We start from the raw sequence: 25,910 nt of genomic DNA on the forward strand, positions 1-25,910 counted from the left end.
TTGCCCTCGACCAGCATTCCTTCTGCCGAAGTCAGCTTCATTATAGTCATGGTCATCTCTGAAATGCGATCGACTATGGCGCGATCGGCTGGTCGCACTGTTCCCCCCTCTAGCTGGCATCTCCCGAGCGTTAGGGAGAGGCCTACGTTGGTCGGTGGGTCCTCGGGCATTATTATGCCGTGGGGGTCCCCTGACTGCAGAGCCTGACTCGGCGTGCCTTCTGTTAGCAGCAGGATGTTGCCTCCTGCTCGATGGATTTGGCTCATCAGCCATTGGTCGTCTAGGGCTTCAGGGATGCTGCCCGGCCCTATTCTGCCTTTGACGCTGGGGATTATCTCGACCAGTGCGAGAAGGTGGCTGCTGCTCAGGATTCTGAATTAGGATATCCTATTGAGCAGCAGGTGGTTGTTTCGGCCTTTGAGGGCTCGCCGGCTGAAACGAAGGACTCGGGTTTGGGGCCCGTTGTGGTGGTGCACTTGGTGGCTGATCTGGTTGAAAATTCGGCGCAACTTGCCCCCAGGCCAACTAAATGGCTGCTTCTAGGGTGGCAGTGGCATCTCTCTGCCGGCGGTCCATGTCTGCCTGCCGCTCATTCAGTTCTTGGCGTTGGCGTTCGATTTCTCTCTGCTGCAACGCCAATGTTTCAGCCGCATTCTCTTGATTGGCCCTCAAATTGGCCAACTCCTCTTGCAACACACTCAGTGTTATCCTCATGGTTTCGGAATCCATTTCCTCCTCTTCGAAATCCAATTATGGTTCATCTTTAGCCACATTTGGTGGAGGAGGCTGGGTGGATGCAGCGCCTGAAGTCTGCCCTGCCCTCTTGGTTGATTTAGCCATTTAATTTTATTGAAGTCTTGGATTCGGCTCTCAATGAAAGCACCAAAATGTTGACCCTCGAATTGGTCAACGACACGGAGTCGGATAAATGATATAAGATGAGATGAAAACAAGAAGAAAATCAAATGGAAAAGTAAATGACACAAACGATTTATAGTGGTTCGGCCTCAATCGGATGGTAATGACCTACGTCCACCTAATGTTCTTATTGATATTGAATCCCAACACTGTGATCAATGAACTAGGGTTCACGAGTTTCACAAGCTTTGGGAAGGTTACAACTTCGATGAATAATCACACTATATTTTTCTCTCAGGGTACAAAGATCAAAAGTTCAAAAAAAGTCCCTTCCTTGAGCCCTTTGATTCTCATTTATAGCCTCAAGAAGAGTACATAGGCTGATGGGCCTTAATTATCATTAAGATTCACATATCTAGGTAATAAAAGAAATTACAATTAATGCAAATATTACAAGATTGCACATCCAAAAGGAAGTAAATGAAAGTATGTGACCAGACTGGTCGCACCTAAGCGCGATGCTTGATAAATCAATGACCTTCTGATCGATGGTCTAACAGGATTTTTTCACTTAAATTCGTCGTGTGCCCGCCATGTTTAGGTTAATCCTACCACGTCATCAGGAGCCGCTTTGGGTAAACAATAAATAAGAATATTTAATTAATAATCTGGTTTATTGGAGCTTATTACTATACGTCCATGATCCCCAAGACATCTTTATACTGCATTGTCAAGGGTGTGGAGATAATTGACAAATTCAAGGAGAAAAGGACTTAATTGTCAAGGAAATAATTTTTCTAGGGCTAAGATGTAATTATGAGTAATTAATTAATTAAATTAATATGTTTTATTTGAAACTATATATTAGTTGTGTTAAATATTAATTAACTTTAGGTTACGCCAGCCCTAGAACACACATGGGTATTTCTTCATCTATCTTCTCGGCTGGAGTCGTCGGAGTTCTCTTATGCACATTGATCGTGCTCTAGTCGGGGAATCTTTGTTCTTCAACTAATGAGAGTAGCTAGGTGCGGTGGGTCTTCATCTTCCTCGACAACGACAGTTGGTTCCGACAGATCCAGTGTGGAATCAACATCTCTTTCATAGATCTGGCGATGGTGGGCATGGATCTACTTAAGGGGATCGGTGGTGACACCTTCTCCTTATAGATTCGGCGGGCTGGAGAGCTTGGATTGCAGATGTGTTGGAGAAGCAAGTGGTTGAAGTTGGTCTCTAAGGGCGATTGTTTCTTGAAAGCGTGATCAAAGAAAATTTTCTGATGCTTACTCAGTCCTAGATCTAGTATTACAAAAAGAAAAGGTTGTTGGAGGAGTTAAGAGTCAGCAAGCTTGGACAGATCTCGTGGTGGTGCTTTGGATGCTCTCTCTTCTCGCCAACGACAGATGGAGATCTACTTGTCTGACAAAATATTGAGTCCATTGTTGCTATGGATTTCCTTCCATATTTTGGATGTTCTTGCTAAACTTTGGTTTTACTCCTAAATTTTCTAGTTTAGTGTTAATGTTGTTTTATTTAGTTTTATTTTTATGTTTTTATTTTTGTTGTTTGTGTCAGTATTGTGCCTTCCTTTGTTTGGGATTTGAGGGTAAGTCTCCTTTGTTTTTCTTTTTACCTACTACTTATGGTAGTATGGTACCTCTTAACAACTACGACTACGAATGGCTTGTATGCTTTGGTTTTTCGGTCTTATGGCCTTGGTGCCGCTTGTTCGCCCTTTTGGGGAATGGTTTGCCATTTTGGTTTATCCATTAGCTATTTTAATGGACATTGTCCTTGTTCTTCTTGAATGAAACTGTCTTAGCCTAAAAAAAATGATGAGAGAGAAAAATATTAATTTATTACATGATAATAAATTATTGGGATATTTGCAGCAAAACCTCTTAATCTTTTTGAGTTCACGCACCAATAACCCCAATCAAAAAATTTGACACAAATACCCCCAACTATTATATTTTATTTGCAGTCAAACACTTTTGGATGTTACGTGCCAACGAGGATCAGCGAGGGTCCATGTGGCGTGAATTCATCTGTCCGCGAGTGTGATGACATGTCTAAATTTTATGAGGTGTCCAATTATATTTTTATTTTTCACCAAAAAGCATATAAATTAAAAATATTTAAAATAATAACAAATACTTTTAATTAAAAACTAAGATTTCTTTAACTAAATCAAATAAAAACAAAAGGAAAAAGTAAGAGAGAAGCTTTAACACCTAGTAACCAAGAGCCTAAATCTAATCTTCCTTGATAGCTACAGAATGAAAGAATCGAATATCAACACAACTATGAGTTCGTTACCAAAAACAATACCCATTACAAATCCAAAAATTTAGATACTCATTACAAACCCATAAAGTATAATACCCATTACATACCTAGAAAGTTTAATCAATACCAAAATCTTTTAAGAGCAATACTCAGACCAAGACCAACAAAACCACTCAAATTCCAAAAACCATTAATGTTTAATGCTCTGTACAAACAAACATCAACACAGCCATCAGTTCAATACCAAAAACAATACCCACTACAAACGCAGAAATTTGAACATTACAAACCCAGAAAGTTTAATACCATGTACAATCCATACTCAATACAAACTAACCCAGAAATTTAAAGAAGAAAATACCATTAATGTCTAATCAATACCCAAAATTTTTAAGAGCAATACTCAGAATAACACCAACAAAACCACTCAAATACCCAAAATTTTGACTACGAAATTAACTAAACAGTAAAGAAGAACAAAGGAAAACAAGAAAGAAAAAAATGAACCAAAGAACTAATGAAAAGAAGAAAAAAATGCCAGATTCTTATTGGGTTTCGTCTAACTCCTCTGCTACCTTCGACGACCACTACGAACGCGAAGAACACCTACCCAGATCTATCTTCATCGCTATAGACAAAACAAGTACTCGATCTCTGTCGGTGGTCAGCACAAATCTACATAGATCCTCGTCACCCATTCTGATCCCCTCCGATTTTCTCAGTCGTTGTCTGCCCAATGCCCACCGTGAGCTCTCCATCTCTCTCTTCTCAGATTTTTCTCCATCTCTCTCTTACGCTTTTTCTTTTTCTTTTTTATTTGATTTAATTTAATAAAAACTCAATTAGTTAATAAGTATTTGTTATTATTTTAAATATTTATAATTTTAATTTATATGAATTTTGGAGAGAAAAAAAAATTAGACACATCATTAAATTTAGACATGTCAGCACACACGTGGACAAATAAATTCATGCTACATGGACCCTCGTTGATCCTCGTTGACACTTAATGTCCAAAAGTGAACGACTACAAATAAAATGTAATAGTCGAGGTATTGCCATCAAAAAATTTATTGGGATTATTGGTGCATCAACTCGAAAAGATTAAGGGATTTTGCCGCAAATATTCCTAAATTATTGAAATTATAAAATAAAGTTAATTTTAAATTGAGTGATATTTAAGCATTTATGAAATATTATATTATTTTAATGCATAAATATTTTATCTTATTAATTAAATAAATAAATGTGATAAAATTGGGGAGGTACATGTGTGCCACACACCCAGTCATAGTGTTTGCACAGTGACTGGTGTGTGACACATGTCACAACCCAGTTTGTTCAATTCAAATTTTAATAGTTAATAATTTTGAATTATTATTTAATAAATAATTATTTGAAAATGGATATTTAAATTTGATTAAAATATTTTTAAGTAATTAAAATTTTAAAACCTAATCAGTTTTGACCGAGTGTAATTTTGTTAGATTATTTTAGGTTTATAAAAGTTTAATAATGTATCGTAGAAAAAGAAGCGATTGATTTTCAACTTTAAGAGAAAAAAACCTGAAAAACTACAATACTCTCTCAGTGTCTTTGTATTCTCCAAACCTCCCTTGTTCTCATGTGTTGAGTACATCAAGAGAGCCTAAATTGTGTCCATAATATCCTACGTGCCCACACACATCCTTTTGTGTTGAGGATTAGCTTGGAAGATTTTGGTGTGAGTCTTAAAGTTGCCTCATTGGATTGGATGATCGTTATTGTTTTACGAAACGATAGCGATGATTCTTGATAGACTATGAGAGGTATGACTCTATATTTTGTGAATCTTGATTTAATGTATGGGTATGTATGTGATCTTGGATCTGATATTGGTTAAATTTTTATTGTCATCCTTCCATTTCACACTTTGATTTACCCAATCAATACCTACAAATTTTAACACGACTTATTTTTGAGTTATCAAGATCTATTTCTTAAGAATTGTACAACTTAGGTATTCCCTTAAAAAAATATTTTCCCAACAATTTTGTTTTTTTTTTTTTAACAAAAGAAAGATAACTTAATATAATTAAGAGTAAATACTCATTTGGTACCTTGTATTTTATCGAAATACATACTTGGTACCATATATTTTCAGTATTGCTCATTTGGTACCCTATAATTTGAAATCATACATATTTGGCACCTTGAACTCAATTTTGATCAATAAAATTTAATCAATATGACCAAACTTCCCTCAATTGTATGGATTTCAAATTCAAATTTAATTACTTAAATACATAAAACTTAGGGCAGTTTGGTTATATTGATAAAATTTTATTGTTCAAATTTGAGTCCAGGATACCAAATATGTACGATTTCAAATTACAGGGTATTAGATGAATATTATTGAAAGCATAGGGTACCAAGTATGTATAATGTTAAACAATAGTATAATTGAATATGAGATTTGTAATAATAAATAATATAAGTACAAGTGAATCTTTTAACTTTGTTAATTTATTTACAAATAAGTCTTTGATTTTTTTTTCTATGTTTTTGGCATTCCCTATATTTTTTTTAGAGAAGAACATTCATTCAACAGTTTAATGAGATAAAGCCCTACAGATCAAGCGGAAACAAAGCCACACAAATCTCACAATGAGATGACCAAACAAACAGCAAACCATGCTAATTACAATAGAGGAGCAAAAAAACCTATGAATAAATTCTTCTAACAAGGAACGACACATCAACGAACCACACATATCAGAAGCATGCCTTTTAAAAATCTTAAAAGTAAGCAACGACGCTTCAAACCATCTCGACGACCCATAACAAGTAGATGCAAAGCTAGGAACAAACCAAGCAAAAGGCACAAGCCAATAGTCCCGAAGATAGGGTACTAGACACCATTATTACAGATAAAAAACCAAAACAAACATAAAAAAAAAACCAGACTGAAAACATTCCCTAATTGATCCTACCATTCAATTACATAAATGAAAAGCAAGGAAAACTCAATTTTAGAAATCCTTATATTAAAAAACAAAAATATATAAAGAGTAATAATATGTGCTCCCGAAATATGCACCAAAACATTACACACATTGAAGTTGTACTATTTTTTAATAGTGGCTCCCATTTGAAATAAATGTGATTAGCTCGAAGAAACTATTATGTGACTCTTTAATATTTTGGTGCATATTTCAGGTGCACAAAAAAAATTATATGTTAAATATTGACCAATTACTTGGATTATATAAGAATATAAATAATGAAACAATATTGAAGTGGTACTGTAACGCCCTACTTCCTTAGAGCCATTACTAAGTGAATTTAAAATGTGCAATTAACTCGCTAATCAAGGTTTTAAGACAAAAGTGTAACTAAACCATAACAGAAGTCACATAATTTGAAAATATATCCATTCATTGAAAATTATAAAGCGTTAACATTTGGGATCCCAAAACACTGTTTAGAAATATTTACAACTCTTATTACAATTAAAGTCGACTAAACGACAAAAATTAGGTTTAATACAGACATCTCCCAAAAATACCCCTGCCCGTGGCAGCCAGGCAGGCAAAACATGTACGCGTCGCTTCACGCTCTCCGTACTAATGGTTGGTCGACTTTCCCCTTGCCCTTACCTGCACCATAGAGCACCCGTGAGCGGAAGCCCAGCAAGAAAACTCCACACAAACAAATAACATATGCATAACATCATTCAACCCATAACAAAACCACCAACAGGCTAAACACATAACGACCATGCCATCCCAAGCGCTTTACCAGGCCCTGGGTTCACGGTCTATACCGTGAGGATATCCCAGGTATCCTATAGGGTCAGACCCTGGCAACTCGCACTCCGTGTGCTCAACACTGCTCCCGGCCCCATGCAGTACTCGGCCTTCGCCGTTCCCGGCCCTCGCCATTCCTGACTCTTTCCGTTCATTCACATATATGCATACATAGCATAATTAAACAAATACTTAAACACGTATAAGCATAATCAATGGGGCTACACCCTACAACACAATCATATAGGGTCATGCCCTGCAACACAAACTATAAGGCCTCGCCCTGCTCTACGGTTACAACAGTTTTCTTACCTGTGTCCCGAGCTTTCCAAGCACTGATGTCTCGAGCATAGTCCCCTAGTCCGACCCTCGCTGAAAACCTAGTCACAATATATCAACAACATCCATCCATCAAGTTCTAATCCATTAAGTAACTTTGAATTCTAGTCTCCGAGACCTTGAATTCTATCAATCCGAGTGATAAAATCCATCCTGAGCCTTAACTTTTGGATTCCCGAGCTTAAAACCTCCTTAGGGTCCAAAAACCCACTAAGCATCGCGGCCCAAGCTAGGGTGTGCCGCGGCCCGCCCTTCTTCCTGGCCTCCCAAGTGTTCTAGAGGGCCGCAGCTCAGCAAGAACAATGTCGCGGCCTGACCCCTCGAACCCAGAAAAATCCTCCATTTTCACAACTAAAACCAAGCCAATTTACCCCCCAAATCAACCCAACAATTCAAGTTAACCATCACAGAAACTCTACTATAGTCTCAGCAACAAAACCTAACAAAACTAATCCCAAAGCACACCCAAACATCCAAGAGAAATTCACAACTTATTTCACATGCATGAACCTATATTCCTAACCAAAACTCAGCAAAAATTCAGTTGATCATCAGATATTAGAGCTTACCTTTGAACCTAATTAAGTCTCTAAGTTAATCCCCTCAGTTCCAAGCTTTAATCCTCCCACGCTCCAACCTTGAGTTATGAATTTCCTAGCTTATTCTCCTCAAAGTTTCCCCTTGATATGGCTTAGAGAAAGAGAGAGAGAGAAGAGGTTTGGGCCGGTTCCTTAGTTCTTGAATGCTTCCTTGATTTTGTTTTACTTATCCTAAGTCATTTAAGTTACCTCCAAGGCTCAGGGTACCAAAAACGTCCCCGAGGGAAAAATGGTAAATTTTCCCAATATTCCCTCCTAAAAGTTCTAGCTTCAAATATATCTCCAAATATTTATTTCCATAACCCGATAACCCCATAAAACATCTAATGCCTGAAGTACCCCTCAACTCGCCCCAAGTCAGGTATTTGACCCCGTTCTGACTTTCTAGCTAAACCGCTACCTAGGACTGTCTCGGATCTTGCAACACAGATATATCACAAATATATCACAATAATCACATTTATGCTCTCAATGAGCTAAATTACAAATATGCCCCTAATAACCAAACGGGGCCCGCATGCATATTTAATTCACCTAAACATGCATTTCTAATCACATACTCATCAAATTCACACATTAACATGATAAACCACGTATTGCCCTCCAGGCACGCTAATCAAGGCCATAAGCCTTATTAGCAAATTTGGGACGCTACAACTATCCCCTTCTTACAGAAATTTCATCCTCGAAATTACCTGAACAACTTGGGATACCGCTTTTGCATATTTGATTCAAGTTCCCATGTCGCCTCCTCAATCTTGTTGTTCCTCCACAGCACTTTCACCAAGGCGATGGTCTTGCTCCGCCAAACTTTATCCTTCCGGTCGAGAATTTGAACCAGCTTCTCCTCATATGACAGATCCTGATCCAACTCTAAATTCTCATAACTCAGTACATGTGTTGAATCTGATACATACTTCCGGAGCATGGACACGTGAAAAACATCATGAGCCCCTAAAAAGGCTGGAGGCATCGCCGGTCTGTAAGCTACCTCTCCAACCCGTTCCAGAATCTCAAAGGGGCCAACAAACCTAGGGCTCAGCTTGCCCTGAAAAACAAATCGTTTCACTCCTCTCAAAGGTGAAACCCTAAGGAACACATGGTCACCGACCAGAAACTCTACGCTTCTGCGTTTCAAGTTCGAGTAACTCTTCTGGCGACTCTAGGAAGCGAGCATTCGAGCTCTAATCTTTTCAATTGCCTCATTGGTCCTCTGAACCATCTCAGGACCCAGGTATCTCTCTCACCCGTCTCATCCCAATGGATAGGTGATCTGCACTCCCTCCCATATAGCATCTCATACGGAGCCACTCCGATAGTCTCCTAATAACTGTTATTGTACGAGAACTCAATCAAAGGGAGATACTTACTCCAAGATCCCCCAAAATCTAGCACACAGGCTCATAGAGAAGTCGAACAATTTCTTTCACATACAACTCGGCATACTGCTCCACAGTATAAGTCGTCCTGACAAGTAAAAAGTGGGCGGATTTGGTATACCTATCCACAATCACCCACACCGAATCATGTTGTCCCACGGTCTTTGGCAAACCAATCACAAAGTCCATGGTGATATCTTCCCACTTCCATTATGGAATCCCTAGAGGCTGCAATAACCCTGCTGTCCACTGATGTTCAGCCTTTCCCTGCTGACAAGTTAAACACTTGGCCACATAATCCACCACATCCTTCTTCATTCCCGACCACCAATACGAGGCTCTCAAATCTTGGTACATCTTCTTTATACCTAGATGTAAAGAATAGAGGTGGTACGAGATTCATCCAAGATCTCTCGCCGGATATCAGAATCCATCGGAACACAGATCCGACCCTTGTACTTCAGTAACCCCATCTCCAAGATAGAAAAGTCCTTAGCCGCTCCGACTAAGACACTCTCTCTGTGCCCTCTCAATTGGGAATCCTTCCCCTGCACCTCCTTGATCCTCTCAAGGAGTGAAGACTGAAGAGTGATGTTGGCTAACTGACCAACGACCAACTCTATACCCGCTCTAGTCATCTCCCCAGCTAACTTATCAGATATCTGTCTCGAACTGAACAACTGTCCTGGGCTCTTCCGACTCAATGCATCAGCCACTACATTAGCCTTCCCAGGATGGTATAGGATATCACAATCATAATTCTTTACCAACTCCAGCCACCGCCTCTGGCGCATATTCAAGTCCTTCTGAGTAAAGAAGTACTTCAAACTCTTATGGTCGATGTATATTTCACACTTCTCACCATATAGATAATGTCTCCAAACCTTAAGTGAAAATACCACCGCTGCCAACTCCAGATCATGCGTGGGATATCTCTGCTCATACTCCTTTAACTGTCTCGATGCATAGGCTATCACCTTTCCGGCTTGCATCAGCACACACTTTAAACCCTGTCTGGAAGCATCATAGTAAACCACAAACTTCTCATTGTCTGTCGGCAGACTATACACTGGCGCGGTGATCAGTCACCGCTTCAATTCCTTGAAATTGTTCTCATACCTATCTGTCCATACATACTTAGTCTTCTTCCTCATCAATTCAGTCAACGGCGTAGCTATCCTAGAGAATCCCTCAACAAACCGCCGATAATACTCTGCCAACCCCAGGAAACTCTTGACTTCAGGAACGCTGCTCAGTCTAGGCCAATCTCTCACTGCCTCAATCTTTCTTGGGTCAACCAGAATCCCCTCCTTACTAAAAATATGGCCCAGAAACGTGACTTGCGGTAGCCAAAACTCAAACTTGCTGAACTTAGCATATAACCTATGCTCCTTCAACCGCTTCAATACCAAACGTAGATGTTGTTCATGCTCTGTCTCTGACTGAGAGTACACCAGAATGTCATCGATAAACACAATCACAAACTTGTCCGGATAGTCCTTGAAAACCCTATTCATCATGTCCATAAAAGCTGCTGGGGCATTGGTTAATCCAAATGACATAACCAGGAATTCATAGTGTCCATATCTCATGCGGAAAGCGGTCTTTGGTATGTCCACTTCTTTGATCCTTAACTGATGGTAACTTGACCAGAGATCAATCTTGGAAAACACTGTCTTTCCCTGTAGCTGGTCAAATAGATCGTCGATCCTAGGCAGTGGGTACTTGTTCTTAATGGTCAACTTGTTCAGCTCCCTGTAGTCAGTACACTTCCTAAGAGATCCATCCTTCTTCTTGCAAACAACACTGGAGCACCCCATGGCGAGAAACTCAGTTCCTGCAACTGAATCTCCAACTCCTTTAACTCTGCCGGAGCCATTCTGTAAGGTGCCCTAGATACTGGCTCCGCCCCTGGCGCCAACTCTATAACAAACTCAATCTCCCACTGCGGCGGCAACCCTGGAAGGTCTGCTGGAAATAAATCTGGAAACTCACATACCAATCTGGTCTCACTTGATCCAACCGACACAACCCTAGAGGTATCCACAATATTCGCTATGAATCCTATGCGACCTTCCTGCATCAGGTCTCTAGCCTTCAGTGCTGAAATCATAGGTACCCGCGGTCCACTGACTGTCCCCACAAATACAAAGGGTACGTCCCCTTCTGGTTCAAAAGTCACCACCCTGCGCTTGCAGTCAATCGTCACCCCATACTTCGATAGCCAATCCATTCCTAGGATCATATAGAAGTCATCCATCACTAGCTCAATCAGATCAACAGACAACTCACTACCGTCTATCTCTACTATCAATGCTCTAATCCATCTCCTAGAGACTACCAGTTCCCCAGTCGGCAATAAAGTCTGAAAACTCCTAGCATACAAAACACTAGGTCTACACAGCTGATCTATCACTCTAGCAGACACAAATGAATGAGTAGCTCTCGAATCAATCAATGTAGTATAAGAAGAACCAGCACTAGAAATCTGACCTGTCACAACCGAGGGGCTAGCCTCCGCCTCATTCTGAGTCAAGATGAACACTCTGGCAAGAGTGAGACTGTCGCCCTACTTGAGCTCCTCTTTCCTGGCTTGTGGGCAGTCTTTCTTCAGATGATTGACACTCTCACAAATAAAGCAGGCCCTGATCCTGCACTCTCCCTGAGGTCGTCATCTGCACCAACGACACACTAGAAAACTCCTCCAGTTGTCACCTCCGCCCTGACGGCTGCCAAAAGCACCCCGTGCCCTCCTATCCGAGCTAGGAGGAACAGAAGAATCTGGGGCCTTTCTCTTCTGTTCACTGGGGCCACTACCCTGAATGGATCCAATAAAAGGAGGCACCATCCTCCTAGCATCATGCCTAACAACGCTCTCTCTCCATATTTGGTCCTCGGCCCCTTCAGCTGTAAGGTTCTTGTCCACTACCTAGGCATAAGTAGTAGTCTCTGGATCCAAATTAATCTTCACATCATGGGCGATCATAACATTCAACCCCCGTACAAATCTATCCCTTCTTGCCGCATCAGTCAACACTAAATCCGACGCAAACTTCGCCAACCGGTCAAATCTCAGGGTGTACTCAGTAACTGTCTACCGGTTATGAGTCAGGTTGATTAACTCGTCAACCTTCGTTGCTCGAACTACAACACTGTAATATTTCTCATTGAAAATATTTCTGAACTCTTCCCAAGTCATAACTGCAACATTCCTCCTCTGAGTCACTACATTCCACCAGATGCGAGCATCTTCTCTGAACATGTAGCTGGCACAGGCTACCCTCTCGTTCCCTACTACCCTAGTAAAATCCAAGATGGAGGAAATCATATTCATCCACTGCTCTACCCGCAGTGGGTCTGGTCCACCCTCGAAGGTGGGAGGATGCTGCATCCTGAACCTCTCACACAAAGGTTCCCACATGTTCTCCATAATAGGCTAAACCGGCACTAGCGCCACAGCCTGCTGAACTGACAACCCAGCGGCCTGAGGAGGGGCCTGCTGCCTCAACTGTCGAAGTTCTTTCTCTGTTCGATGCAGTCTCACTTCCAGTTCGACAAACATCTGTTGCCAATTCTGTGGGGCAGGTGGAGGGTCCTGATCCTGGTTGTCATCCTCGGCCTTATTGTCGCGGAGTCTCGATGATTGTCAAGGCATCTCAATAATATGCCTGCAATCAATGACGTCGCTCATCAGGCATGATAACAACATCCAAAACCACCTCCCAATTCACATCAGCCAACCGTAAACAACAGACCACATAACATACAAATAGCATACAACACTCAACGGGCCATGCCTGGCATCATGCATATGTTAACTCATTCATCATGCTCTATATAAAATAAGCACACAAACAGGGCATTTAAGCACATAATGAAACATATAATTCAGTCATTACCAACCAACCCTGAGTCGAGCTTGTCATTGACAGTGAGCATACATGTTTGGTCAATCTCTAGGAACCATAAACCTTGGCTCGCTCTGATACCAAGTTGTAATGCCCTACTTCCTTAAAGTCGTTACTAAGTAAATTTAAAATGTGCAATTAACTTGCTAATCGAGGTTTTAAGACAAAAGTGTAACTAAACCATAACAGAAGTCGCATAATTTGAAAATATATCCATTCATTGAAAATTATAAAGCATTTAACATTTGGGATCCCAAAATATTGTTTAGAAATATTTACAACTCTGATTACAATTAAATTCGACTAAACGACAAAAATTAGGTTTAATACAGACATCCCCCAGAAATACCTCTGGCCGTGGCAGCCAGGCAGGCCAAACATGTACGCGTCGCTTCATGCTCTCCGTACTCATGGTTGGTTGACTTTCCCCTTGCCCTTACATGCACCATAGAGCACCCGTGAACCGAAGCCCAACAAGAAAACTCCACACAAACAAATAACATATGCATAACATCATTCAACCCATAACAAAACCACCAAGAGGCTAAACACATAACGGTCATGCCGTCCCAGGCGCTTTATAGGGCCCTGGGTTCGCGGTCTATACTGTGAGGATATCCCAGATATCCTATAGGGTCTGACCCTGGCAACTCGCACTCCGTGTGCTCAACACTGCTCCCGGCCCCATGCCGTACTCGGCCCTCGCCGTTCTCGACCTTCGCCGTTCCCGACTCTTGTCGTTCATTTACATATATGCACACATAGCATAATTAAATAAATACTTAAACACGTATAAAGATAATCAATGGGGCTACGCCCTGCAACAAAATCATATAGGGTCGTGCCCTGCAACACAAACTATAGGGCATCGCCCTGCTCTACAAGTACAACAGTTTTCTTACCTGTGTCCCGAGCTTTCCAAGCACTGATGCCCCGAGCACAGTCCCCTAGTCCGAGCCTCGTTGAAAACCTAGTCACAACGTATCAACAACATCCATCCATCAAGTTCTTATCCATTAAATAACTTTGGGTCATAATTCTAGTCTCTGGGACCTTGAATTCTATCAATCCGGGTGATAAAATCCATCCCGAGCCTTAACTTTTGGATTCCCAAGCCTAAAACCTCCTTAGGGTCCAAAAACCCACTAAGCGTCGCGGCCCCAAGAACCCATGCCGCAGCCCACCTCAACCAGAAACCCCAACCCCCAAAACAGGGCATGCGCGCCGCGGCCCAAGCTAAGGTGTGCCACGGCCCGCCCTTCTTCCTGGCCTCCCAAGTGTTCTAGAGGACCGCGGCTCAGCAAGAACAATGACGCAACCCGACCCTTCAAACCCAAAAAAATCCTCCATTTTCACAACTAAAACCAAGCCAATTTACCCCCCAAATCAACCTAACAATTCAAGTTAATCATCACAAAATCTCTACTATAGTCTCAGCAACCAAACCTAACAAAACTAATCCCAAAGCACACCCAAACGTCCAAGAGAAATTCACAACTTAGTTCACATGCATGAACTTATATTCCTAACCAAAACTCAACAAAAATTCAATTGATCATCAGATTTTAGAGCTTACCTTTGAACCTAATTAAGTCTCTAAGTTAATCCCCTGAGTTCCAAGCTTCAATCCTCCCACGCTCCAGCCTTGAGTTCTGAATTTCCTAGCTTAATCTCCTCAAAGTTTCCCCTTGATATGGCTTAGAGAAAGAGAGAGAGAGAAGAGGTTTGGGTCGGTTACTTAGTTTCTGAATGCTTCCTTGATTTTGTTTTACTTATCCTAAGTCATTTAAGTTACCTCCAAGGCTCAGGGTACCAAAAACGTCCCCGACGAAAAAATGGTAAATTTTCCCAATATTCCCTCCTAAAAGTTCTAACTTCAAATATATCTCCAAATATTTATTTCCATAACCCAATAACTGTAGAGTCCAAGAAATTTACTTAGCTAGTTAGATAGTAGTAGTAGTAGTAGTAGTAGTAGTAATAGCTAGTAGTAGTTATAATATGTTTATTACTGTGGATTTTGGTTCAAGCCGGGACTTAATTGAACACTCGTAGCAACACTTATAGATTTTATAAGTTTAACCTATAGTTTAAGAATATTAATTATAACATAAGGTTTGATTAATATAGTTGATTATGAAGATGATATTTATTATACTATAAGGTTTAGATAAACCCAATAAGAGAATGACACTTGTCGTGTGCATGTTTATTAAGAAATTAAGTATTTTTGAGGAATAGTTTTATAAGAGGAATATTTGAAAACCCCAGAGTCTGCCAGCAGCTTTGAAATCGTTATAGGACTCAGTCAAAGTTGTTTACTCAATTCAAATTAGGCTGAAAAAGTGCAATTACGTGTATAATATTTTAGTGTATGTCGATATATCGTTGATGGACCCAAAACGGGTTTGTTTTAAATATTTATACTCGCAAGCGCACGAATCGTATATGGAATATAGTGTTCGTGTAAGCACGAGATCGAACCCAAAGGAGTTGACTTAAATCGAAAAGAAAACTATTTTAAACCAAAATTAATAAATTCTAACCTAGTTCCAAAGATTGATGGGATTTTTGTATAATAAAAATAAAATAAAAGATAATAATAAAGAAATTAAATACAATATATAAAAATAGAAATCAAGATAGTAAAAGAAAGATTATTAAGATAATAGAATCCACAAAATATAAGTTCAATAATATTTATAAGTACATTGATTCCCAAGTTTTAGTGATAGTTAAAATAAATCAAACTATCATTTTCCAAATAGATATATAATTTTAAGCACAAATTACTTCTAAAAAGATAGGATTTTTCTTCACTTTTCAAAATTATAATTTCAAAGCATTTAGAAATAACAAATAAATCAATGAACATTATTTATAAGGCAAAACATAATATTTTTGTTCTAAGCTTGAATATGTACAATTTAATGACACATCTTACACAAAGAATATTATGTTTTTGCACTAATGAAGAACAAAGTGTAAATATGTGCTAACAATCCAAAATACATGCTATTTAAGATGAAAGAAGGTATTTGAAGAAGAAAATTCCATAAACGTTGTTGCACAAAATGGGAAATCAACATACAAAATAAATACTATCTAGTTACAAATTATTTCATCATCACCTTAATAATCTTAAAAAGATTAGAAACACATAACTAGAATAGCAAATACAAACTAAAAATTACAATCATAAATAGGAAAATTTGGAGGATGAACCCCCAAATTGTTCCTCTAAAAATACATTACAACAAGGAAGAAGAAAAAGAAGAAGAAGAAAATTGAGAGGTTTTGAAATGTAGAAACTTTGTGTAGTGTGGTAACCTCCCCCTCTTTTTTTTGACACTAAACTCACTTATTTATAGCCAAAAAATGGGCATTAAAATAATCAATTTAAATTGATTAAATTAATTTAATTTATTATAATATGGAAAATAGGGGTAAATTATAGGGTGCAATAATGATGTTTTGGGGTGAAATGTGTAGAAAGTGGGGTAAAAAGTGGTATTTTGAGACAAAGGGACAAGGGTACATTGTTGGGCTCAAAATGGGTAAATGGCAGCTATTTTGGTGGCTGGTGGCTGTTTTGGCAGATGGGCCCAGGCGTGGCTGCAAGGAGCTAGCCCGAGTGGAGCAGTGGGCCTGGCTGTTGGGCCTTTGCTGAGGAGGCTGGTGTTGGTTGATTGCTGGGAGAAAGGATTGGTGGAGTGCTAGCCGAAACTTGGGAAGGAGTATGGTGGAGTGCTGGGCGTTGGTGGCATGGAGGAAGCTGCACGGCTGGGTGCTTCGGTGAGGCAGCATGAAGCTTGGGCCTAGGCAGGTGCGGCCCGATCCGTGGCTGGGCAGGGGCTTGAATTTCAAAAATGCCACACTTTTTCCTTCTCTTTCTTGCTTTTTCAAGAGCAAAAAATACAACAACTTCTCTACAAAAATAAGCATAAATTAAATTAAAACTAAATATTTTCAATAATAAAATATACAACATAAAGTTCCATGAAAATATTAATTAAAACTTAATTTATTTAAACATTTAAGCTCAAAATTGCATCTTTTTACCTCGAACTAAACAACAATAATTCAAATAATTAACTACAACATTTTACAACAAAATAACTATAAAAACACACAAAAATATATAAAATCAAAATAAACCCAATAAATTCAAAATTACTTAAAAACGTAATAAATCAATTAAAAAATCAAGAACTAAGCAACAATTAGCACATAAAAAGTGGTAAAGTAACTCTATTTTGTAGAGTTATCAATCGCAGCTTTAGGGGGCGATATATCGACACTCGGGGAATACAAAAAACACGTAACTTCGCACGAACACTTCGACGAGCCTCGGGAATATACGCCCAGGCGATATATCGCCTACCATGGGCGATATATCGGCTCTAGGGCAAGGTTTTTGAATAATTTTGAAACCGAGCTCAATTCAACCCATAACCTCTTAGCTAGCCTCAGAATCTTTTTGACCGAGTCTTAAGCCTCTGCTAAACGATTATTCAAATGTTTTTCAATTAAATGGTCATTATTTTATTCAAGCTAAAAGAAAGATCTTTTCATTCTTGAACTCTATAAATAGGACCTAGTACCCATCCATTTCTTTCATTCTTCAAGCTGAGTTCAGAGCCTTCAAGCAGCTAGGTTTACTTTAGAGTGTTAAACACTTAGGTTGGGGTTATAAGCTTTATCATCTTAAGCTTATTAAACACTTGGGAAGTAAGGTTAATAGTGTGTTTTTTTATATCGAGGTGTAGTTCGGTTATAGTGCATTCAAAGGTATTCCTATTCCTAGTTCATTTCTGTATGTTTCATTAGTTTTTATAGTTTTTCTCTACTCAAATCCTAACTCGTTGTTTTCAATTCTTGGTTAGGCATATAAGTTCTTTGAACTTGAGGTTTCTTGTTGATAAGTATCTTCTCAGTGGTTTTAGTTCATTTCTTTTCATCTTTTCTTTTAGGAAATACTCACCTTTCTATTATTGGTTTTAGGATTGTTCCAAAATCTCGTCCTTGTTCTCACATCCCGGTATTTGGTAAGGAAAATATGATAGTTATTATATGCATATATGATTATGTTATAATATATTTTTATATGTTATGATATATATATATATATATGTTTTGGGGCTTATAGTTGCTTAAATAGCAAACCCCAACACTTTTATGTTCTTGGGGCTTATAGTTGCTTACCTAGCAAACCTCATTGTATTTTGAGGCTTGTAGTTGCTTAGTTAGCAAACCCTAATGTTTACCATGTACATGGGTTAGAATTGTGATATATGTTTATAGTATATGTTATATGTTTATAGTTTATGTTTATGTATATGTTTTATGTTATTAGTAGATTTTCCTTGCTGAGCATTAGGCTCATTCCTTTATTTTATATGTGCAGGAAAATAATTATGGCAACGGACAGATTCTTGGCGGCTTGGGATTGTGTATTGAGGAAGAATGGATTCGGTGGACTGCGTGAACGATTCGAGGACGAAGTTGTTTAGTCATTTCAATTATATTTTCTATGTATTTTCCACACCTGATCTTGTAACGAATTTATTTAAGATTTAAGATATGCTTTATTTTCAAACATTGGGATCCCATATCATTCCCCGAATTTTATTTATTTTAACATTTGCTTTACAATTTTTAATAAAGTTATGACTAGTTCGTATGTATGTTTTCTTAAGATTAGTGTCTATGTATAGTAGTTATTAATGGTCCAAAATCTAGAATTAGTTGGGTCATTACAATAACCCCATAAAACATCTAATGCCCGAAATACCCCTCGACTCGCCCCAAGTCGGGTATTCGACCCGTTGTGACTTTCTAACTAAACCGCTCCTTAGGACTGTCTCGAATCGTGCAACACAGATATATCACAAATATATCACAATAATCACATTTATGCTCTCAGCGAGCTAAATTACAAATATGCCCCTAATAACCAAATGGGGCCCACATGCATATTTAATTAATCTAAACATGCATTTCTAATCACATACTCATCAAATTCACACATTAACATGATAAACCACTTATTGCCCTCCAGGCACGCTAATCAAGGCCCTAAGCCTTATTAGCAAATTTGGGACGCTACACATACTGTATTTTTAACAATGGGTCCCATCTGAATTAAATGTGAATAGCTCGAAAAAACTGTAATGTCACTATGTGTGATATTTTGGTGCATATTTTAGGTGCACAAAATAAAAAATTATATGTTAAATATTGACCAATTAATTGGATTATAAATAGGAATATAAATAATAAAACAATAATATTCTTATCAATTTATCCAAAACTAATGATGCATTTATGACATTATTCAAATTTTATATCCAAATCCAAAATTTAAAAATCAATATCATAGACCATTCAAATAAAAAGTTAAATAATAATAAAAAAATTAAATTCAAGTTTAATTTGAGATTGAGTGTTGTATTTTTAATTGTTAGAGTTTTGTGTAATTTGTTGATATAAATTTGAGTTTCTATATGAAATTTTTTAGTTAATGTTTCTGAGGTATTTTTGGTGTTTTTTTTAAAAAGATACACATAAATTTAATTTAATTAAAGGTTTGAATAACTTTTTTTTAAAATATAGTTTATAATTTTTTACTAGTTTTTTTTAATATTTTTTAATTAATTTTAAATCTTTAATAAATTAAATATAATTTTAATGATTTAACCAAAAGAATGAGAAAATGTAATTTTTTTTAAAAAATTGATATTGTGGACCAATCATTATTTGACATGTGACTATTGACTAGTCAATAAAGCAGAGTTAAGGGTTGATACCTACGGAATGCAACTAAAACATAACATTTGGTACTTTCACCAATAAAAAATAATTTTAGTATTTAAGTGAAAAAAAAAATAGAAAATTTGAGTATTTTAGCCACAAATATCTCTTTTTGTAAGAGAATTTTACATTTGTGTGGGTTTTAGCCTTTTAATTCCAAAAATCACCTGCAACTTTTTATTGATAAAAATATCTTGTCACGTCATAAAAAAATATCGAATTTAAAAAATAATATACTTGAAATAGAAAAGTTCACAAAATCTCAAAATTTTTGTTTTTTTTTTTAAAGTAACATTCTGGTTACTTACGATGCTAATAAAATACCAATTAGTTACTTTTTCATAAAAAGTCAACTTTCTTTTTAAACTAACAAGTTATCATATAACTTATTAGAAAATTTTACTTTTATTATACTACATCGAAACCTTTTAATGAAAAGTTTTAATACACTTTTTGATCACTCATGTAAATTACATGTGAGACATAGTAATTTTTTTTTATATCAAATAGAAAAAAAAACTTGGAAGTTACTTTCTAATTATAATAAAAAATATATATTTTGGTCTCTTAAAATTAATTTTTGTTTAAACAAATTAAAATGCGCTTGTTATACTTTATTGCGACTCATTGGTTTCTAAAATAAAGTGGTCAGCGAGTATCACACTCACTTGCCAAATTTACTCTTGATAACCTTAATGATTGTATCTGGTCGCCTAGGGATCCGGACTGCATTAGTCCTCTCTTGTTGGATGATGTTGAGTGATTAATTATATCAACATTCTCTTCAAATATATATTCTAAAATAGAGAGAAAGTGATATAAAAGTATCTTAAATAATAAGATGTTATATTATAAGCTAAAAATAATTAATTGATATTTTAATATAACAAATTTTAGATAAATAATTTTTTATGGTAGTCAAAATGTATATGAATAATATGGTCTAAAATTGAATTTTTTTATGAAAATGTTACTAATTGTTATCGATATCGTAATCCACCAAAAGTTATTTTTGAAAATTTAGAAAAACAAAAAAATTCTGAAAAGTGAGATTTTTTTTTTTAAGTTTCAAGTAGACATATATTTTGTGATTTCAGTATGTGTTGTGCTTTGCTGACATAATATGGTATATATGCAAATAAAATTTTCTAAAAAATATTTTTATAATTATTTTATTTTATATTATATGTATGTATATATTTTAAAAAAAAATCTTTTTTAAATCCAGATTAAGTTTTGTATCAAAAAAATTCTTATTATTTGGCACCTGAAGTTACCTAGCACCACATGAGGTAGTACTCCATAATTGTTTAGCAATACTCTATAATATTTATTAAATTCAAATAAATAAGACTCAATATTAAATTACTCTAATAACAAAATACTCCATAATACTTATTATATTATATGTATGTATATATTTAAAAAAAATCTTTTTTAAATCCAGATTAAGTTTTGTATCAAAAAAAGTCTTATTATTTAGCACCTGAAGTTACCTAGCACCACATGAGGTGGTACTCCATAATTGTTTAGCAATACTCCATAATACTTATTAAATTCAAATAAATAAGACCTAATATTAAATTAATCTAATAACAAAATACCACCTACTTATTATAATATTAGACACTAATAATACTCCTTAATAATTCTCAATCAAAAAGTTAGTCCACATCTACAGGCTACAACCCTACAGCCCCTGACACTACTTTATTTAATACACCTGGATACTTCCCAAACAAAACGAAACAAAATGTGGCATCGTTCTCCCATTTCCCAAGTCCACTGTTTGGTTTGGGTATCCCATAAGCATTAGCATAACCATAAATGAGTTGTCACAAAAATTGATTTAAATTGATATATATGGTCCATTTGAGCGAGAGCACCGGGTCCACTGCCGAATGCCCATGCTTTCGTGTTAGGCCATGTACTGCAAGTTAAAATTGACAAGCTTTCCATTTTCTCACTGTCGTCATCTTTTTCCCCAAACAATATTTACAAAGTGGCATGTGGGTGGATTTTGAGGATTCCCAAATTATTTTCTTAATAAAATTACAGTTTCGACGTTACGCTACCTGGTACAGGATTACCATGTCGCTTTATATTCTTACATTCATTTAAAGTTTGGCTTATAGGGACCACCATGCGCTCCGCATCTCTTTTAGTACACAAAATACGTGAACCAACTACTTCAGTTCAAGCAATGCTTCTTCTTTCCTTCTTAATATGGGATTATGATTTATTTAATTTTTCTCTTAAGAAATTGTATATATATATTTATCACTTCGTTTACTTAACTTCGTTTGACAGGCAAAGCAATCTCAACTACTTCGTGGGTCTGAGCGAACAAAGAGTAAGGTGGAAGAAATTTGGTGGTACGCCTTTGCCAAGTTGTAGAGTCCTTGGATTCATTTTTTTTCTCTCTTTTGTCTTTCCTCTTCCATGTTTTTACCTTTTATTTTCAAACTAATAATTCATCACCACGCGGCCACGCCAACTTATTAGTATGCAATTTTTTTAAATTTCCACTTTTACTTTTTTTTTTCTTTTCTATTTTCGTTTATTTGTTTTGGCTTGTAAGGTTGAACTTTTCTACTCAAGAGAATCTCTACTGTGAAGATCAGTACAAGTTTTTTAAGTTCAACATCGTAGAAGCTCTCACACCTCCGCGCTAAATTTTTTTTTGTCCAATTCACTATTGACAATTTTCAAAGTTTCATCGAAAATCCAGCGTAGACTTCCCAACCGCCCACAGTAACCTCTGTAATAAAATACAAAATAAAATAAATAAATTAATTGACAGCCAAACTAATCAACGAAATAAATAATATATTAAAATATAATGAAAAGAATGTACCTGGCACAAACGGAAATGGTAATGAGTGACGGATAGATTAACCCCACACGTAACGGAACGGAGATAAAACGTAACGGCCAACGGAAACGTCGACACGTTACGACGACGCTAAGGGAATACACGATGGACTTCCCAATGCTGCAAACGGCGGTAATTGAATGGTGACTCATCTGATCTGATCGGATCGGAGAAATGACTCTTTCTCTCACCAAGTTCTGGATTAAATAAATTCATTATTACAATGGAGTTCGATTCGATTTTATTTTATTTTTATTTTTTTGTCATGCCCTTGCTAGTGCAGATTTATGTCCCGAAAATGTGCTTCTATAGCAAATCATATATACAAAGGGAGTTCTCTTTCACTCCAGTCATGTCATGTCGCAAAAAAATTCTAGTGTTTTGGAGATCTCCAAGTACAAAACTCTATCCAATCGAATCAGCAGCCTCCTTCAACGATGGGGAACCGAAAATCGCCAGAGCTGACCAAGTCTCTGCCGCAGAATACAAACGACGCGCCCTTTCCCAGCAACTCCATTGGCACACATTCCAACTCAATAAATAACACGCCGGATTCCGGCCGGAATCTGAAATCAGAAAAGTACAATACTGACCAGAAAATGAACCAACCTGTGTGAACCAAATCAGAGATCGTCCGCCTTGGACATGATCAAAAGACGACTTCGAGTAGGCCGAAACCCCGCTCGCCTCCTCTGCTGATGCGAAGAAGGTCGGATCAGTGCCGTCAAAGCTCGCTTCACCCACTCGCCTTCCACGCCACCGATTCGAACCAGCGAGTTCGTCATAGCCGATCTGCGCATGTTCAGACGATTAGAAGGATACGGCACCGTGCTTTGATTTCCACCACTGCTTAGATTCTTGTGAAGGCTGCAACGGAATGAACCCGGATGATTGGTGGGAGAGCACATACATGTCTTTTTCGTGAGAGAGACCGGACGGCTTTGCTTGGAGACGGAGATGGATCGATTAGGAGAGATCGAACGGTGTTCAATGGAGAAGCGAACGGAGGAAGATCGAGAAGCTGAGTTGTTGTAAATGTTCACTCGAGTTGGAGAGGACGGACGGTGGTGATCTTTCTGAAAGAAGCTGGAAGCTGACGGGTAGAAACTGAAACTTGAAGAAGAAGCAAAATAAGAAGACGAAGATGAGAGTGAAGAATCCGATGGCGGCGAGTAGAACCGACCACAGGGTGAGAGCGAGCGCAACACTGGCCCGCTCGACCTGGTTTTCGTTCTAGAAGAAGAAGTCGACATTGAGGAGAGCGAAAAGGAGAGCACTGACAGAATTGAGAGAGAGCAACGAGAAGAAGACGCCGAGGAGTTTTTTTTTTTCCGAAGTATATCCCTAAAGGGCCCCCTCGGGGATTGGTTTGGCAAACCTAATGAGTCTCCAAGGCACAATTTATAGGATTGAGAAAAGAAGGGCAGGTAGTAATTAATGATAAATCTAAGGGATATTAATGAAGAAAGGTAACCATGGTTAGGGAGATGTTTAAACAATTGTTGTTGGATGGTTAGATTCTAAAACAAAAAAACTTATACATTACTCTTATGTTTGCAAATAAGAATAATATATGATTAAATAATTTTTATGATTTGTTTTACTTTTTAAATTAAAAATCCAATTATTTAATTAATTGATTGTTGTTAGCTAGTTTCTCTGATGATATAAAAATGTATAAGTTTTTATTTTTTAATTTACTATATGGATGTGTGTTGACTTGTTTTTTCGTCAACTCACACAGGGTGATAAATGAAAAGTTGTTTATGTGTAATATCTCAGAACAGATCTTTAATGATGAACATTGAGCTAAAGAAAAGAGAAATAAACGCAGTAATAAATGAACGAGACAAATATTTATAGTAGTTCGGTCAAACAAATATGACTTATGTCTACTTTAGTCAGTATTACTTATGAACTTTGAACCCTCAAGAGCAAGTTGAGCTTGATCTTGCTCTTGGGGCAGTTACAGTGATGGAGAGTAGAAGCTCTCTCCAAAAATGAACAACTACTGACTGGTTTCACAATTCTCGGATTTCTCCCGATTCTCCACCCCTTGTATTGTGCGGGTTGCACTATATATAGTCGTGGAGATGGGTAGGGTTGATGGTGCCACATTGTTTCCCGATCAGGCTAAATCTTAGTACACTTGGCTTGGAGACAGACTTGTGTCTCACTAAAAATGGAAATCCAACGTGTGTTGTTCATTTAATGGTTGAAGGCGCACTTGGGTGCGAAAGAAGGCTCGGATGGTGAGGGTCATGTTAGGATTTATGCCCTAAAAGCATGTAAAGACATTTTATTGATTTAAATTAAAGTATATTTTTATTATATTTGAATGTTATAATTATTGTTTGAATAATTTTATATGGATATCAAGAAAATTACATATTCATTTATGAGGATATGATCTTGTATTAGTATCGGAGAATTAAGATCTATTGATGCGGTTTTTCGCTAACAAGGGATTAAGAAACCCGATTAGAGAGATTAAGCTTGTTAATAAACCAGAAATGTAAACTCACAAGATTTTAATGTACTTCAGTGGTTAAAATCCCCCTAGTCCACGAGTCACTCTTATTCTTGCTTAGGAACTCTTGAAGGAATTGCTTATGAAAATTTCAGCAGAGTCTTGGCATACAAGATATCGGTCCCTTTTACTGTCGATTCCCCTTATATTTATAGGGAACTTTGATGGACAATATTGGGTAACCATACTATAAAATGGTAACATACAATATTGGGTAACTTTCAAATTAATGGATACGTGAATACCCTAATTAAGCCTAGTGACATTTACATTAATCAATAAATGTATGTAACGATCATAATATTTAATGCGCATATTAGGCATCCGAGTCTGTAAGGATTCTTCCATATGTGCATCTTTGAACCGCCTCGAGCTAGATGTCACTCTCGAATTGGATATAACTGGAGCAGGACAGATTGACTTAGATAATATTTGGGATAGATGAGGGTGATCTAGACAGGGGATACTTTGATCTCTTGTCATCAACATTTTCAAACGATTTGAAGGATCCTGGGCTGTCCCGAACTCAGTG

At 37.4% G+C, this 25,910-nt stretch overlaps 1 protein-coding gene across 1 annotated transcript; it reads right to left on the bottom strand.

Moving 5' to 3' along the window:
* Nucleotides 1–22,465: 22,465 nt before the first annotated feature.
* Nucleotides 22,466–24,216, bottom strand: LOC133804202 (uncharacterized). Its single transcript, XM_062242363.1, has 2 exons — nt 22,831–24,216; nt 22,466–22,734 (listed from the first exon to the last, which is right to left on the bottom strand). The coding sequence occupies exon 1, from the start codon at nt 24,099–24,101 to the stop codon at nt 23,472–23,474; it is 630 nt and encodes a 209-aa protein (XP_062098347.1). The 5' UTR covers nt 24,102–24,216; the 3' UTR covers nt 22,466–22,734; nt 22,831–23,471.
* Between the last annotated feature and the right edge of the window lie 1,694 nt (nt 24,217–25,910).

This window comes from Humulus lupulus, chromosome X (genome assembly GCF_963169125.1).
Source record: "Humulus lupulus chromosome X, drHumLupu1.1, whole genome shotgun sequence".
NCBI classification, from domain to species: Eukaryota; Viridiplantae; Streptophyta; class Magnoliopsida; order Rosales; family Cannabaceae; genus Humulus; species Humulus lupulus.